This window comes from Mixophyes fleayi, chromosome 1 (assembly GCF_038048845.1).
Source record: "Mixophyes fleayi isolate aMixFle1 chromosome 1, aMixFle1.hap1, whole genome shotgun sequence".
In the NCBI taxonomy this organism is placed as follows: Eukaryota; Metazoa; Chordata; class Amphibia; order Anura; family Limnodynastidae; genus Mixophyes; species Mixophyes fleayi.
Window position 1 is genome coordinate 142,325,218 of NC_134402.1, and position 18,191 is coordinate 142,343,408.

Below are 18,191 nucleotides of genomic sequence, written 5' to 3' on the forward strand. Positions count from 1 at the left end.
CCATGCTATAAAATGGCAAAATTCACGGCACTGTATAGCGGGGGCAGGGCTTAATGAAGCGAATCACGTCAATAAGCCCCACCTCCACCATCACCCAGGAGGATGCCCACTCTTCCCCGAAATTCCGGGAGATTAGGCAAATATGGTCTTAGTGTGTCCTATAACCCTGGTGCTCATGTCTGAGATAAGACCCCATAAGTACCAGGGAGCAGAGGCGGATTGGCCATAGACCTTACCGGAAAGTTTCCCGGTAGGCCAATGGCCTAACGAGGCCGCCCAGAGGCCACCTCGTTTCTCAGGGTTAAAAAAAAAAGGGGGTATTTGGGGCGCCGGTCGACCATGGGGGTGGGCACATACAGAGAAGCCACCTAAAACATTGGTGGTCAGTGGGCAACAACAGGCAGCCAATCGCTAGGCTTATTGCAGCTCTGGTGATACTTTAGTGGTTCTTACATTGATTCCATTGCCTCCTTCTACCTTGCACTGGTCCCATTCTCAAATCACTTTGTTGAATATATGGCCAGCCCCCATTGCCCCCCACCTACAGTTATTTTGGTCCTGCCCACATGAGGCCAGTGGTTCAGCATCTGTCCTTTTCTGCAGTATATAACTATATCTTATCCTGAAGCCTTGTTGTGAAATCTGCAATATGGCAGTTCATATGGGCCGGTTACATCCAGGTAACAGCCGCGTAGATTCTATATACAGTTACTGTGCAGCTCTGAATGACTCCTATGGTCTGTCAGTTTGACTCTCATTGTATAAATAAAAGCGACCTGAGGTGTACAATATTACAATTTTACGCTATACCAGTCTTCTCGTAAAAAAAAAAAAATCACTTCCTCCTAAAGGTTTTGTTGGGTTAAACTGATCCCATGTGAAATGAATACACTTATGAAATCATTCTTATGTCTCCCAGGCTTTTTTTTTTACAAGTGGAGGAATCACAGCCCACATCCCAAGCTGTCGTTAGTGCGCACATAGTATATGTGCGAGAGCTCATGCACACAGTTTTTTCTCCCTATGAAGGATAATTTTATCTATAAAAAAGTAATTAAAATATACCTTTGTACCTTTATAGAGACATACCAAGAATAATAAACTGTTTGCATCATATGTTATAAATGTGCTATATTGAACACAGCTGTTCTTCATGACATGACAATTTCATTTTTACAGGGCAAAGCATTTTGGAAGCTTAATAGCTTTAATTATACAAAGTCATCATATAAAATACCAGTGCTAGGCCAGCAACTTTTTATTATGTAATAAACTGACTCAAGCAAACATAAGACATTTTGAATAAATTGGTATTATCTAAAGGATCACATTGTATTTAAATCTAGCCTAGGACATGTACATAACTGTTTGACTGACCAAGGAGAATATGAAAGTATTTACATAAATTACCACTGCTGCATCCATTCGTGCACAATGAAAATCATGTATTTACAGATCACTCTATCATATGAAGTAGAAAGTTTATAGCTACTTCATATTCCTTGCTTATAACATGCACATGTACACCCATTACTACTACCTTCACCCATTGCCATGCTTCAACTGCTGTTCACATAATAACCTCTGATTTTAATTCATCTTGCTTCAAATGATTTCATTTGTAGTAGATCTGTCATTGGATTATAAAGTTCTGAAATCACCCGAATCCACCCAACTACTATTGATGTTAGGACAGTGAGCTACAATGAAACAGTGGTATCTAAGGTCAACGGTTGCTTGCCAAACCTTGAGAACTGAACAGAAAACATTTAAATTGTTAGAATTTCCTTTTTCTAAATTCACTTGTTTACATACCTACAAAATGTTAGCCATCTTCTATGCAGGTATTTATGAGTATTGAATTGAGCATTAATTGTATGAACAACTTCTGTACAAATGGAGCACATGTCGTTTAAATGGATTGTGTGATTCAGCGCTCCTGCACTGCAGATGAAGCACTGATAGCGTTATATAAACCCCGCCCACTCTTGCTGTGCCAAAAGTGGTGAACGTCGTAATGTTATGTGAGAGGTGCTGGACCACACTGTTTGTCCAAAACAAATGAGCTGCAACTGTATTGACAGGATAAGTCGTAATGAATTTTTAGCCCACAGGATAGTCCACATCAACAGCTAATTTAAGTTCTGCAATTGATGATGGACTTTTAAGATTAAATTATATGCACACTTTAAGTAATGCTTTTCCTAACATTGATCATGAACACCATGGTGTCAGCTAATGAAACCTAATGCTAAAAAAAATACAAACAGAAACTACATCAGTCTTTACTGTTATTTTATATAGCCCATGCTCAGAGTGATAGTTACCTGGCCTGTCTGCTAAATGGTCAGGTCTCTGTCAGATTTGAAGAGGTTGGTGGAGATGGTAAAGGAATTATTATGAGACAGAAGGAGTAGAACTGCGTATAGCTCTGGGGCCCAGATAGAGACCTGCATACAAGAAAACTGGAATCAGATCAGACAATATTAAAATAAAATATCCAATTGCACTAAAAGGAACAAATGTCTACCAACATAACTATCTGATAGTTTGTTAATGGCTTGTCGGGAATAAGGATCCCTATTGAAAACTGGATCGACCAATATGTTAGCAGCAATTACAGATATCAGATAATACCAAATTGCAATAGAAGAAAAGTGTATTTAAAATATTTATGGAGGTTACTAAATGGAAAGTTACTTCCCCACCAAGCCAAAAGCTAATTTATGATATATAGTCCAACATTACTTTATAGACTAACAGTAAATTTCTACACACAAAGTATATTGAACAATTTTAGTACTTATGAGCGTGATTGGAAAAGATTCAATGATATTTAACTTATTTTATTATATTTACAATAAACAACTGCATACAAATAACATAGAGGAAATAACCATTAATAATGCTGCACCTTGTATACTGTGCTACGAAGAAAATATATTATTTCAGTAAACAGAACAAGGCATACAGAACAAACACATGGCTGAAATAGAAAGTACTATCAGGAAAAATGACAGTATCTGGTAGTTTATATTTATCTATCTATCTATCTATCTATCTAAGCACTTTTTTTCTCAAGTGTGAAATGTCCAACAAATCACCAATAATGCTAAATAAAACATTTTGTTGTCAGTAAAACTGTATAGTAGCTTGTTAAGTTACTGTATAGTTATAGTTGTAAAACCTTTACTTATACAGCAATTTTGAACACTTCACTACAATATTGTTTATTGCTTCTTGCATTGTGTTGTTATTGTATTATTTAATGAATTTGTTTACCAGCTATGTTTAAAAATCTCTGAGCTTTTCGACTCATTTTCTTTGTGCCCATTTACCGTATATACTCGAGTATAAGTCGACCCGAATATAAGCCGAGGCACTTAATTTTACCACAAAAAACTGGGAAAAATTATTGACTCGAGTATAAGCCTAGGGTGGGAAATTACTTGCTTCTTTTAATAAACTCATGCTCCCAAAATGTCTCCAAATGTACCAAAAAAATCAGCAACCATATTAGTAAGGTGTATATATTGTGTATATATAGTGTATATAGCGTTCACATGGAATAGCAGATGCCACAATTTGGAAAATATTGGAAAGGATATGTTTGTCATTAATAATTACTAGATAAATTGCTCAACCCAGGTACTGCGCCCGTCTCCTACTAGGCTGTCTTTAGGACAGTACACACATCTTGCATCTCTTTCTCATTGACGAGGAGCTCTGGATGTGTCCCCCTGTGTTTACACTCCTCTGTGCCTGGTAGGGAGGGAGGGAGGGATTTTCTTCAGCCCTTAACTTCCACTGCGGAAGATAAGAGCTGAGGGACCGGAGAACAGGGACTCACTCGAGTATAAGCCGAGGGGGGCTTTTTCAGCATAAAAAATGTACTGAAAAAGTAGGCTTATACTCGAGTATATACAGTATTTAAATTGTGTTTCCAAACCATAGAAATAAATAGGTGCATAGAAATTAATAGGTAATATCACTGATGTTTTCCATTACTAGCCAAAAACGCTGGTCATAACATTTTTTAAACACCTCTGGAGTGGAAAAAACGTTAACTTGGAATTCACTTATGTTCCAAGAGCAACCTAGCAGTGTTGTTGTTTTTTTTTTTATCACATCCATAGAGTTTGGGATTATTTTTTTTTATAAACTTTTTATTAGGAACATCTTTTTTTTTCAATGAAAAGCATTACAAAATCTCGAGAGGTTAATCAATAACAAATAACACGTGTTTACATACAGCTGAACACAAAAACACTCTCATGGTTCTATCATATTCGGAAGATAATTGTGTAATTATCCAGAACAGCAAAGATGTTGTTTTAACATTTCAGAACTATACGGTATGGAGGGGATGGGAGTAATGAGTAGAAGGGGAGGAATGTAGGGACCAGAGGAAGGGTTGGGGGGATTGAGGATTCCCATATCAAATAAAGAAGAAGTAGACTTGTTTAGAAGCACCATTCCATATTCAGATTCCGCTAGAACTGGAGTGGAGCTTGATTATGATATAAGGCCCATGAAGACCAGACTTTATAGAAGGAGACGGAGGAGCCCCTCAGCATGCTAGTAATGTGTTCCATCTGGTAAGTATGCCAGATCCGACTGCAGACCATCTGGAGAGTTGGCGGTGTGGAGTTTTTACAAGAGGCCGCTATCTGACACGTGGCAGCACTGACAATGTGCCTAAGTAGCTTGTGAGCAGATTTGGTGAGGTCTGGGAGGGGCAGCGGTAGCAGAATATGCTTAGGGTCAGATGGGATAGGAGTATCTAAAATTGTTGAAGCTAGCGCAAGGACTGCTGTCCAGAATGGTCGTATCCTGGGACAATCCCACCACATGTGCATAAATGTTCCTGTTTGTCCACAGTTTCTCCAGCAGTCAGCACTGGTCTGTGGGTATATTTTTTGTAGCCTTGAGGGGCCATAGTACCACCTATGTAATAGCTTGTTCGCATATTCTTTGATACGAACATTTATAGAGCTACGAGCTGTACTTTCATAAATATCCGACCAGTCTTCCTCATCTAACTCGGTTCCCAGGTCCGCCTTCCACTGCGTCTGAAAGCGATCCTTAACAGTTGGAGTAGCGGGGAGCAAGGCGTTATATAGAATGGATATAAGGCCTTTGGAGGACGGGCACGAGAGGCACAGGTTGAGTTTGGGAATTTTTTAATTCATTGGTTAATGCATTTGTTATTCTGAATTTTGGAAGCTTACTCTACAATTATATTAACACAATAGTAGTAAGTGTTTAATGTTTAGCATGCTGAAAGTGTTAAGGAATTAAGTTAAAAACTCAAAATCTCTGTTGATATGGTAAATAAAACAATTAAGGCTGCAGTTGTGCTCTGGAGATGTGTGTGTGTGTGTGTGTGTGTGTGGGTGGGGGGGGGAGGGGTCGAGATTATTTGGAATTCACTTGAGAACTCCAGAATTGTTTCCAAATGTCAGACAATTCTATAACTAGCCCATTGGGCTAGCACTGGCTAACTCCAATTCAATACTTGTACATACATAAGTTTTGTGTCATCTGTACTATGCTTATCACTATATCAATGATTTCAAATTTGGAAAACTGCTGATTTAAAGGTCGATTTTACTAGAATACTTTCGGTCATAAAAAAATTGATCTATAAATCAACAATATGTAGCTATTTATATAACTATTTCGAGAAATCGACCTTCAGTATACTAGGCCCTATGTGTTAAAAAGGTGCCATGTATGCATTTCTTCTGACACACTGGGCAATCTATCCCTATATAAAAACTCTTTATTGCAACATTTTATTTAGGAAAATGTAACTGCATTTGTAAATGAGTCATTGCATGACAGTAAATGCATTTTTATAGTAATGGAACTGAATTTTGAGATAAGACTCAAGTATGTGTTGCAGGGAAACCATTTGATACTGACAATAAAAGAATCATAAACTGGAATGTGACATTCATGTACATAGCAGTAAAATACAGAATCATTTTTGTGGCAAGGTAAAATCATGAATTATCTTCCTAGACATGTCTAGTCTTCAATGTGTCAAAGGTCTCTCAGATGTGGTGTGTGCTGACAAGTGCATTAGTTGGGACTTGCCAAGACAGCACCACTTAGGCATTGCTTTCTCTTTTTTTTATTTAGCTTTTGATTCTAAGAATTGCCTATATCAGCTTTTTAGCTAGTGTAGTGTTCAATATACAGAAGTCTCTTTTTTTGTGGTCACGGTTACTTATTTTCACTTAACATGACATGCTTTTAAGTCTGTTGTCCAATCTACATCGACTCCCATTACAATGTTATTTTACTCTTCTTACAGAATTAAATCATGTATTGTTACAGTGTACTTAGTTTTTGGCATCAAAGTGAATTGTTTTCAGATTCTCTGTTGCAATTTAAAGTTACAGTACTATCTGATGTACAAACACATGCCAGTATACGGTATATCATGTGTAAAAAGACATTTATTTAGTGATTTTCTGCAACACAAACTGGTTTAATAATATTCAAATACGCTCTCACAATTGATTAGGTTACCTATGTAGAACTTAATGTGTAACGTGGACTTGTAGATCTATCTTTTGCCATGTTGTTATACTCTGTTCATAAATTCCCCTCCTCTCCTCCATGGGGGATCTAGACCAGTCAAATAACAAGTTGTTGCTTTTAAATACACTTTGGTGTCCTCATCTAGGTACACAGACACTGATTCAGTGAGGAGTAAAATTAATTTTCAAGCAGAGGTAGTAAAAAGAAGAATACATCAGTATCAACACAGCCTTATGGGTTTATTTTGATTGAAGACTTAGCCAGCTTTGACTATGTTATAGCTAATTTTATTTATGTTCTTAAATATGAATAGCTTTGTTGCAAAAATATCATAACTATTTGTTATATATTGTGCCAACATAGCTGTTTTTATGCTGTCATTAGTTGTAATGTTGTTGTATAAAATGTTTTTTCTTGTCTGTTTTTTTGCAGTTTGGGGATTTGGCTTCCTGACAGTAACAATCATTAATTTGACATCAATGGTTGGATTATTTATAACTCCTCTGATAAACAAGCCTTATTTTCCAAAAGTATTAACTTATTTTGTGGGTCTCGCCATTGGAAGCTTGTTTTCCAATTCTATATTTCAACTTATACCAGAGGTAAGCAAATTGCAGGCTTATTAAAATATTAAATACAAAACATGTCCACTCTTTTGTTTTTTCTGCAATTACCCAAATACATGCATAGAAATTGGGTAGGATGTTCTTGGTGATGATATTAAAGTGGGAAATATAACTATAGAGTGCATATTGCTTAATCAAAAACTAATAGAAATGAGATGCAAATTACAATGTATGTTTGGTTTAGCAAGAAAATGACAAGGACTCATTGTGACATCTGGTGGTATTTATTACACAATGCCAATGCGGACAGGACAGACTGCCTTTGTTGTACTTTAAAAGCAACTACAGTACAGTAAAAGACTAACACTTGTGTATCTTGTTGCAGGCATTTGGATTTGATCCTAAACATGATGACTACATTACAAAAGCAGTGGCCGTTTTTGGTGGATTCTACCTTCTATTTTTTATTGAGAGAATACTGAAAATGACGCTGAACATCTATGGTGAGGTAAGATTTCTGTGTCACTATAAGTAATAATACTCAAAAAATACACCACTTTATACTGAAGGTATTTTTTAAGTTGTCTTGGAAACACAAATCCGACTTCTATGTTTTATTTTATATCTTAGGGTGTCCACACCCACCTAGACATTGACCATCCTCATCATCAGGAAATGGACAAAGAACACCAGAAAGGCAAAGCTACCAATGGAGCCACCATGTTTGTGAATTCGGCTATAACAGAAGTAAATGGTGCTGTCAATCTTGATCAAGTCAGCGTGGTTTCATCTAAGGTACAGCTTATGGTTTCACATTAGTTATGTTTGTTAGAAATTATTTGCCTTAAATATTGTATATTCCTTTATATATTATTTGTAACAGATAATCCATTGAGGACATTATCACATTGTCCCGAGCCCAGGGTGGCAGAATTTAAGGAACAACATCCTGCCCCTTGTTCTCTCATCACAGTTGTCTATTATGTCTGTCTGCCGATATAAAAAAATATAATCACTTAAATTACTGGTAGAATCCATTATTTGCTTTGGTCTCATGATCTATGGGACAGGGTGGAGTTGGGCAATGAATCTCTACAGCATTGGAGTGAGAGAAGTGGGGACAGCGCAGCAAGCGTAGAATATGGGAGCAAAACAATTAAATCCGAGCCTGAACACATTGAAAATATAAACCAATTTCTGGTTTATATATTATGAAGATATTGATACACTATATGGACAAAATTATTCAGACACTTCACCTTTACACCAACAGGGACTGTAATCATCATCATCATCATTTATTTATATAGCGCCACTAATTCCGCAGTGCTGCACCAGAGCCAGATTTACACCTCATGGGGCCCTAGGCAAGATATCGGTTTGGTGCCTCCCCCCCCTTCACACACACAGTGGCCCCTCGCACACACATAATACATGCACGCAGTGGCCCCACACACACACACATAATACACGCACGCAGTGGCCCCTCACACACACACATAATACACACACACATAATACACGCATGCAGTGGCCCCTCACACACATAATACATGCACACAGTGGCCCCTCACACACACACATAATACACACAGACAGTGGCCACACACACACACACGGCCTGATCAAGGGTTCTGGCAGCCCTAGGCTAATACGACCGCAGCGCCCCCCCGAATATATAGGTGTATAGGAACACTCCTGAATCTGAATGTTCAGGTGTATTCTCCAGCATTCAAATTTAGACAGATTGTGCCATTGTCTCTTACCTGTTCTTGCTCTTCTCTCTTGCAATTTTGTTATCCTCTCGCTGGCTTCTGGAAAGTTAGCGTCCTGTTTTGAAAAAGCAAAAATTTATTATAATGCAAAATGTGAACAAACCCTGAATGATTAGGCTCTTTAGTTAAAACAAAACACCCCATTATGGCCAGCTAAAAGTACCCCATTGTACAGGCATATATAAGCAATATCTAAATATTTGTGGTCAATCAAATGCAAACCTCTACCAGACCCATCTCACTAATATTTAGTATTCTAGTGATTGCTGAGACCACAGAGAGCATCCATGTGACCACCACACAATCATGAGATTATGCCCTCCAAAGCTGCTCTATTTTTTAAATACCCCCTGCAGCCATTTTCCTTAACCCCTGCTGCAGCCATTTTCTTTAACCCCCCCTACAGCCATTTTCCTTACCTCCCACCCTGCATCCATTCCCCCTGCAGCTATTTTCCTTACCTCCACTCGGTAGCTATCCCCCCATCACATCAAAACTCCCCCAGTCACATATATCAGCCCCCCTCCTCTGCCCTCCTTCACACATATCAACCTCTCTCCCTCCCTATAGATTTTCATGGCAGCCCCCCTCCCACTCTATAGATATGCAGGGCAGGTTCCCCCCCCCTCCCTATAGATATGCAGGGCAGGTTCCCCCCCCTCCCTATAGATATGCAGGGTAGGTTCCCCCCCCCCCTCCCTATAGATATGCAGGGCAGGTTCCCCCCCCCTCCCTATAGATATGCAGGGCAGGTTCCCCCCCCCCCCTCCCTATAGATATGCAGGGCAGGATTATTTACACAGTAAAACATAATTATTAACTTATATAAATATTATTAACCTCTCCCTAAATGTCCAATGATTTTCCATCTTGTCATAGTGGCCCTATTACTTTGGGACGATGAAGAAAGTCTGCTGTCGCTAATTGACGCTACCTGTCAGTGACAGCCCAAGGATTTAGGGAATAGACAGGAGCTAACTGATTTGGTTCTAGCCCTCCAGTATGATATGCGATGTTCAAAATGCTCCTGAGTACTTCCACATACAGTGTTGGTTCGGTTTTTTATCATAGTGATTCCACGCCCAGTTCATACCACTCTCTTAGGTGTGGGAAATATTTTGATAGTGCTGGGAATTGGCACATGAATCTCTCCCAACAATAACACTTTAATGTAAAATGCTCTGAGATCTAAATAACACTATATCTAATAGTATTCGTGTACAGGAGAAAAACATCACACCCTGCCCTCACTAACAAGGGTCTCCAAAATTAAATTTTTTTTAAGAGGTAATAAAAAAAAAATGGGTGAAAAAAGGTGATAAAAACATAAATACACTACAACAAATTTGTTCTACAACACCCTCCCTAGCTCGATAAAATCACTTTACTAGTCATTGAGCTTGAAGGTCACAATCCAAAATTTCCCAAATGGTACAAGCACTTCAATATTTGTCCTCCCATTCCTGGTCCTATCCCTACTTACCATAGCCTATATGTGATAACAAGACACCATGAGAGGAAAAGAGTACAAATCAAAGACTTGGTGTCTGTACCATGTAACAATGACCTTGTATGAAGCATATATTTGGTATCTCAATGCTCAAAAAAAATGTCTAATTAGACATTGTGCTGAATTTATGGGGTATCACTAATTCCGTAAAAGTAACTCGGTGAAGAACCTTGGGAAAGAAATGTATATGTAATAGTAAATGTTTTCAAAATAACAAGGCCAAGCAAAAGGATAAAATGTGTGTGCGTGCAGAGCATTGCTGTATATTCAGCACCTACTTTGGCAGGCCTGCATCTGAATGTTTTGATTACATTGGCAGAAGCGCACCTATAAATGTGCTTTACCGTACCCTTTCTGATTGAATGTAAAGGGCAACTTCTACCATCTCCAAAGGCATGTAAAAAAAGACCACAATCCCGGGAATGCCCCAGTAAATGCTCCTTTCACTGTAGTTTAAATATTTTAACATGCAAAACAAAATTGTGTTTTTTTTTGGCAATAGGGCATAACATGAGGTGCACAAGTACTACTAGCCCACATTTAGGGGATTGTAGGTATGTGTAGCTTAAAATACAAAGTTCAAGTCTCTTAAGATATGCGCAACTTGGAAGAGTAGGAAGCTTACATAAGGGGGAAAACAACAGCAACAGATACACACCCCCTATAGGCGGCTACCCCCCCTCAACATAATGAGTAAGGAACAACAACATGCCCTTACTGCACTATGCCTATACCAAACCCCCCCCCCCCCCCGCCCACCACTGTCTCCCCTTTTCACCTCTAATTGTAGAGAGGCGCATGGGAAAGATACATCTCAGTCTCAGTGCAGACTGAGACGTAAGTTTTTACGTTTTTTACAGTTGTAAAAAGTGCTTTTTGTGCTTAGCAGCATACACCCGTCTCTACATGCCCCCCATAGTGAGCAATCCGCCCACCTCCTCCCTTCAACATGCACAAGTTTGCTCTCCTCCATATGCTGCAATCTACAAATCCATTTGCTTCCCTGTAGAAACATTTGCATTCACGCCAAATTAGGCATAAAGTCATAAAGTTAAATTTATGTTGTGGCATTGCAGTATTGCTCTTTCATAAATGACAGTTATTCTTCAAAGTTTGGCTTGCTGTTGAATAAATGTTTAACTTTTATCTAAGTGGTTTTCCCACCAGTGCAATGACAATGGAGTTTAATTGCAGCTTTTAAATGCATTTCTGAAGACGAGGCATACTGATTTTTTCAGGGTTTTTTCATAGTCCGAAGTGGCTTTTATGTTGGACTTTATTTATTATTAATTTATATTTTATAAACGTTATTATTGGTATTTAAAGAGCTAATTCAACAGATTTGATCCTTTGAGTCATTCTAATTAAATATTTACAGTAGAGTTTATTAAGTAGGACAAAAAGTTGCTTGCAATAAACTGCAAAGCTACTGCTAAAATAGGTGTAAAGACTCTTTTTATCTCTTCTGTAAGTTTGACAGCTCTGTACATTTGTTGCAGAATTTGTAAGGTTAGCAGCTTAATTATACCAACAGAATCTGCTGGTGCAGCTAAAATGTTGTTGTGCAACTCATATAAAGTGTCACGAATCGCACATACAATTCCATGAAAAGGTTCAAATCTACTGATCTTGCAGTTCCCTGTATTTCCAGTAAACATTTTTTTCCTATAAACTTTACAAGACTCATTCTCTATTTTTATATTACTAACATATATGAGCAGCAACGTCATAAGCTGTCCATAGATGTGCTCGTCTGACCTTTTTTCACATCCATACTTTCTAATCTTTGCCCTGGAAAGTCGTAAATGCATTGAAATGTTCAATGAATTTTTTTAAAGGAAGAAAAATCCTGACTTGTCCTTCCAATAAATGTTATGTGTAAAGTGCAGTTTGGACTTTTTATTAATTTTATTTCACTAATCTAAAGGAACTATAGGGTCCCAGTTTAGTCTGCTCCTCCCCACACACTTTATTAGGTATCCTCATCCTGAGGAGCAGGGGTGAGAGTGGGTGGGTAACAGACACAATGTGAATTGAGTGGGCTTAGGAGAGACCTGGAAGGGAGGTGTCGTGATAATTACACCATGGGTCCCAAACCTTGTGACAGGTGCTCACTGTTATTCTGGTGATGTACTTCGTTTTGGAAAAAAACCAAATGCGATTTATAACTTCTTGAAGAGAAGGGTGGCTAAATTTTTTCCTCTTGTATGTGATGTGGACTTTCGTGGCACAGGAGAAATGCAAGATCAGATTGTGGAGTGGTCTATTCACATGCAGAACAGGGGAACAGAGGAGCAGATTAACAATGTACAGTTGAAGTTTGAGACAGTAACACTTACAATAAGGGTTATTTTATCCCAGAAGGGAGCGATTCTCAGACAGTACCACCAAATGTGTTTACAGCTGCCTTTCTGGCCACATTCTCTTCGGCACAGTGTGGAAGATCCCACATAGATTTTATGAAGATGATCAGAGACAATATACTACCTCATAAGGCTCTTATAGGAATCTTCATTAATGGCAACACTAATAGAGCATTTGGAAATTCTAGCGTGGATTTTGTCCCATATCTCCTATAAAAAGGGATATTTACAAGATGCAAACATGGTGTGGAATGGCATTGCACAGAATGGTGAAACAAAAGCCAGAACTTATCATCTCTGCGAAATAGCCTATGCCACTAGGAAACTGTGTCACAATTATATTCATCTCTTCGTCTTAAAGGTCCATTTGCTCACAGTATATTTTGGACTACTAGCGTTAACACACATTAACACACATTTAAAGCACACGTCAAATGCTTAATGCAGGTGTATGTGGGCACTTACAGTTACATTACCAGATTGCACAGGTTAGAGGTGACATAGTTTATATCACTGTAGGTTTGCCAAGCTGTAAGCAGATCTAACTCCTAATGTATAAATGTTCTATACAGACAGCAATACCAACAGCAACACCACCAATTTTATAATAATGCTACATTTGAAAAATTCTGCTCTAATTTTAATGAGTTTTTTAAATATGAATTTTCATTGACATGTGGAATATTTTGTAGGACTCAGATGAAGAGGCTCATTGTTGCAGAGGAAGAAAATGGACACCACTGAGGGAAATTGGAACCCTAGCATGGATGATTACAATGAGTGATGCCTTACATAACCTCATTGATGGGCTTGCCATTGGGGCTTCGTTTACCCTTTCCCCTTTGCAAGGGCTAAGTACATCAATTGCAATCCTGTGTGAAGAGTTTCCCCATGAATTTGGTAAGCAGTGTAACATTTTTAAAAAATGTATCATTGTGTCAATATTTTATTTAACAAACAATTCAAAATCAGTACACAATATACTACATTATAATATAGTATTTTTTTTATTTCATTTACACAAAAACTTAGTGTATTTAGTAAGTATTTAGCAGTCACAAAATCTGAATTCACATATTGGCAAATTTATCTGGATAATTTTGACATTATACAGCCATATATTAAATAAACCAAAATTGCCTATTTTTAAAAATAGCCATTAGTGCCATATTTTATTTTACATGTAAGCTTAAATTGGACATTGCAAGGAGCCTTGCAGAGCCTAAAATGGTTAAGAACGGAGAAAAATATTTGCATCCACACAATGATCACATATACTTTCAAACAATGTCTGGAATCGAGTAGGAACTTTAACAAATATTGTATATTGGTAATGCTTTAGATCAGTGTGTATTTTAGATTTAGTGGTTCTCAATTCTCTGCCCATAAACAATAATTGTTTACTATACTTACATTAAAACTCATTAACGTTCAAGTACCTTGAAGGTGGAAATACAGTGTGATCAACTTCATCCTTGATCCTCAAATACAGTAAAGCTAGGTACACATGGTCTAATTTTCCACCAACTTTTTATGCTGATCAATTTAACATCCGATTGATGATCCGATCGCTCGGTCCATGGACTGCATACACACACTAGCCTTGTTTTAGATGATAAAGAGAAGAGTGACTGTCCCGGTAGTGACTTTTTAGTGCCATGTTATTGTGAACAATTATTTTCATTTCGTACAGACTGAAGCAACATTTGTGGGTCATGTAACGATATACCAAAGACATTAGCACAAAGAGGCAGAGCTTTCACTATAGTTAACATCCAAAAATGCATAAAAACAGAAGACAACACTGTCTCTTCATTCATTCATACTTTTTTCCCTACAATGGATACAGTAGAAGGACAACAAAAAACTGCACTTTTCCTGCTTGCTGTGGCAAGAAGACAAAAAAATGTGTGTATTCTAGTACAATACATGGACACTGTAATAGAATTAGCCATTCTGACATACATATATTTTGCTATACAAAAGAATGTGTATTGCGTGGACAATAAGGTGGTACAGGGACCTAATTAAGAAGGCAGACATAAGCAATACACATAAAAACGTTGTTTTGGTATAGCAATACACTTTATTAAACTGGCTGCCATATGCTGGATGCATCAATGCAATAGACTACTGCTTTTGCTATTCCGTTACAATCATCTAATTAACAAGTCAGTGATGTGGGAACACCACACCACGTGGGACCTGTACAGGCATCTGAAATCTCCATACACATGCCCCCAATGGAGCCCCAGCTCGAGAAACTATCGGAGGATCATCGTGGATTGATCGTAATTTATGCACACTACATGATGGAAATGTGATTAGATCGAAAATATTGAACGGTGCGACCAAGTGAGGCAACAATCGACCATTTGGGGAGACTTTCAACCATCGTGTCACTACACACACTGGCTCAACTTTCGAACGAGCGGTCGTATGTCGGCTGGTTGAGGCGATTATTGGACGAAAAACCTGTAGTGTGTACCCAGCTTAAGCCTTGTGGACTTAAAGTGTGTACACACCAGCTTTTTTTTCATATCATTACCCTGTATTCTATACACCATTAAAATATAAAAGTAAGGAACATACGATTACGGAAAACATTCACTTAATATTGTAATAAAACATAATACATATTTTTGTTTTAGGTGATTTTGCAATCTTGCTGAATGCTGGAATGAGTATTCCCCAAGCTTTGTTCTTCAACTTTGTTTCAGCCTGCTCATGTTATATTGGTCTGGTAATTGGGATTCTAGTGGGCAACAACTTTGAGCCCAGTTTAATATTTGGAATAGCTGGAGGCATGTTTCTATATATTGGATTGGCAGATATGGTAAGTCACACTTTTTAATGTCAATAATCAGTATTTTTTTAAAATCTCTCCTCATCTATTCTGAAGCCACTTTCCACCAAGATTTAGCATCTTGAAGTGTCGGTTATGAGGGATAGAGCTTTGGCAATAAGAAGGATCAGCTAAGAGAAGGGCTACTAAACGTTTTGTATGATCTACAAAACAAAATTTGTCAGGAAACAACACAATACGATACCAAAAAGAGTAACATTGCCCAAAAACTAAATTTAGGTTTTGATGAATTTAACCAATTTCTGATAAAATTTAATTTTTCTCATCTGGGGTGAAGCATTGCTCCAATCTCATAAGTGCACCCTGATGAATCTAATGGCTCATCTCTGCTACTTGTTTTTTCAAGCAGGAAGCAGTGTTGTTGGTGCCACTACCCTGTGAACTTCCACTTACGGTATAAACAGCGCTGCTTTGTGTTTGAAAAAAGCCCACTTTAGTATCAGAAAGGAACTTCAGATTTCTCATATTTTAAATCTGGGGCCCAGTCACACTGTCATCGGCCCTGGAGCCAAATGCAGTGGGGTGTGGGAAGCAACATTGATGTCAAATGAAGGACTACATGGTAGAGGGTGGAAGGGGGATCAAATAGCAGGGGTTGTTCTAAAAGTGGACAATACCATTCAAAGCAGTGATTTGCAAAAGGCAGCCATAGGGCCTCATGCGGACCTCCAAACCTTCACCTGTGTTTTACAGCTCCATCCTGCATTATTGCCACATGTACTTGTTATAGCTTGTAACACTTGTTTAACATGTCTTCTGATATGTTATTACAGATAGGTGTCTCTTTATTTTATTAAATGTATTGTTTTACCTTATTACTAAAATTAATATGTGGCCCTTTTGAAGGTTAGAGGGCCGCGCCATTCGGCCCCTTTAGTGTTAAAGGTTGTCCATCACTGCATTAAAGGATAACCTCAAATCATTTATGGGCTTAAAAGTTCCTAGTAAACTGTAAATATAGCAAAATATAACTTTTCTATAAGGCATCAGTCAAAAATTGGAAAAATTATTCTGTAAAAATATCTCTCATAGTTGCACATTTTAAACTAAACTGGGCATGTGCAGTACTGAATAGATGGATCTCGGTGCATTATATTTATCATGTAGTTACCAAACTTGGTTGTATGTGCTGTGTACTTCTAATATGTGGTAGGTCAGTGTTAAGAAATATGGACTTTTCCTGGGACACCTCTTTAAAACCTAGGATTGGGATGGTCCCTGCAAATTAGGAATAGTTGGCATCTAACTAGGATAAATGATTTATTCCCATATATTGTTCCCCATTTGACACGACGGCTAGCATGTTTTTTTTTTTCATTTGATGCTTTGCTTACAGGGAACAATAGAACCATACTGTTGTGAACACATTTCTCTTCTTTCAGTTTCCAGAAATGAATGAAATGCTCAAAGACAAGATAAAAGGAAGAAAAACAGACATGATCTATTTCACAATTCAGAATTTAGGCTTGCTCTCTGGATTTGCTATCATTCTTTTAATAACACTGTATGCAGGGGAAATCAAACTGCAATAATGTGGACTCCTGTTTTGACTAGAATTACCCAGGATGCTACAATACAAAGACATCTTAAATATTACATAGCCTCTTATCTTCTGTATCTTAAAACCTCATGAAATGAACGATCTATATTTATGCACACCTATATGAAAAAGATTTTGAAATTAGATGAGTGAATAACAAACTGCTGCTATTTTAAGAATAAAAATATTTATATGTTTTTTTTATTGAATGCACCAGGCATTACCTGTACAGTGTTATAGTGAGCCAAAGGTGTTAAAATATATGATACATATACAGTACTGGCAGATACTGCCTCTTTAATCCATGTGATGTTGGAAAAAAATCAAATAATGAGCTCACATCCAAATCACATTGATATTTATATATATATTACAAAAAAATTGCTGTTTGTACCTAGGGTCTATCGATCAATGCTTTTATATTTCTGTCTTTTGTTACAAATATTTTTTGTTTGTTCATTTTCTTTTTTTATTTCTTGATTGCACTTGAAAGCGATAGAAATAGTGAAGATAATAGAAGATAGCACTGTCTCTATGCATACAATGGAAACATGAATTCTGTATTAAGAGCATATTTTTTATAAGTTTGAAAATGCCAGAAAACAAATTAAACTTTTTAAAATATATGAATACCCAAAGAATTTGTTTTTATTTTCAAAACGTATATTTTTAATATTTGAAAGTGTATGATAATGACAATATCAGTGCCTATCACCAGAAATATAATTTTCTACTTGCACAAACAGTCATTTACACAAACGGTCATTTATGATAATACAAAATATGTTTAGTAAAATTCATTGTGTGAAGATCAGCCTATAGGTGCACACCCACATTACATTGTCTGCTACTATAAATCCGTTCTGCAGGGTTTTTGTTGTTTATTTCTTGCGGAACTTGGGGTGCAGATGGTGGAAGGTATCACAATGTAAATTTAAAATCCAGTTTACCATCACTTTAGAACACTTCCTTCTTTAATTACAACTTTTACATTTTTCTCTTAAAATACATCCGTACAA

General features: G+C 37.5%; 1 protein-coding gene across 1 annotated transcript in view; it reads left to right on the forward strand.

The window, feature by feature from the left end:
- Positions 1 to 17,765, forward strand: part of SLC39A8 (solute carrier family 39 member 8) — a 38,170-nt gene extending 20,405 nt beyond the window's left edge. Inside the window, exons 3-8 of the mRNA XM_075189532.1 lie at positions 6,985 to 7,154; positions 7,504 to 7,626; positions 7,749 to 7,913; positions 13,459 to 13,666; positions 15,418 to 15,602; positions 17,015 to 17,765. Of these exons, the coding sequence (XP_075045633.1) occupies positions 6,985 to 7,154; positions 7,504 to 7,626; positions 7,749 to 7,913; positions 13,459 to 13,666; positions 15,418 to 15,602; positions 17,015 to 17,164 (1,001 nt within the window). The 3' untranslated portion in view covers positions 17,165 to 17,765. The remainder of the gene's footprint in view (positions 1 to 6,984; positions 7,155 to 7,503; positions 7,627 to 7,748; positions 7,914 to 13,458; positions 13,667 to 15,417; positions 15,603 to 17,014) is intronic.
- Positions 17,766 to 18,191: the final 426 nt, after the last annotated feature.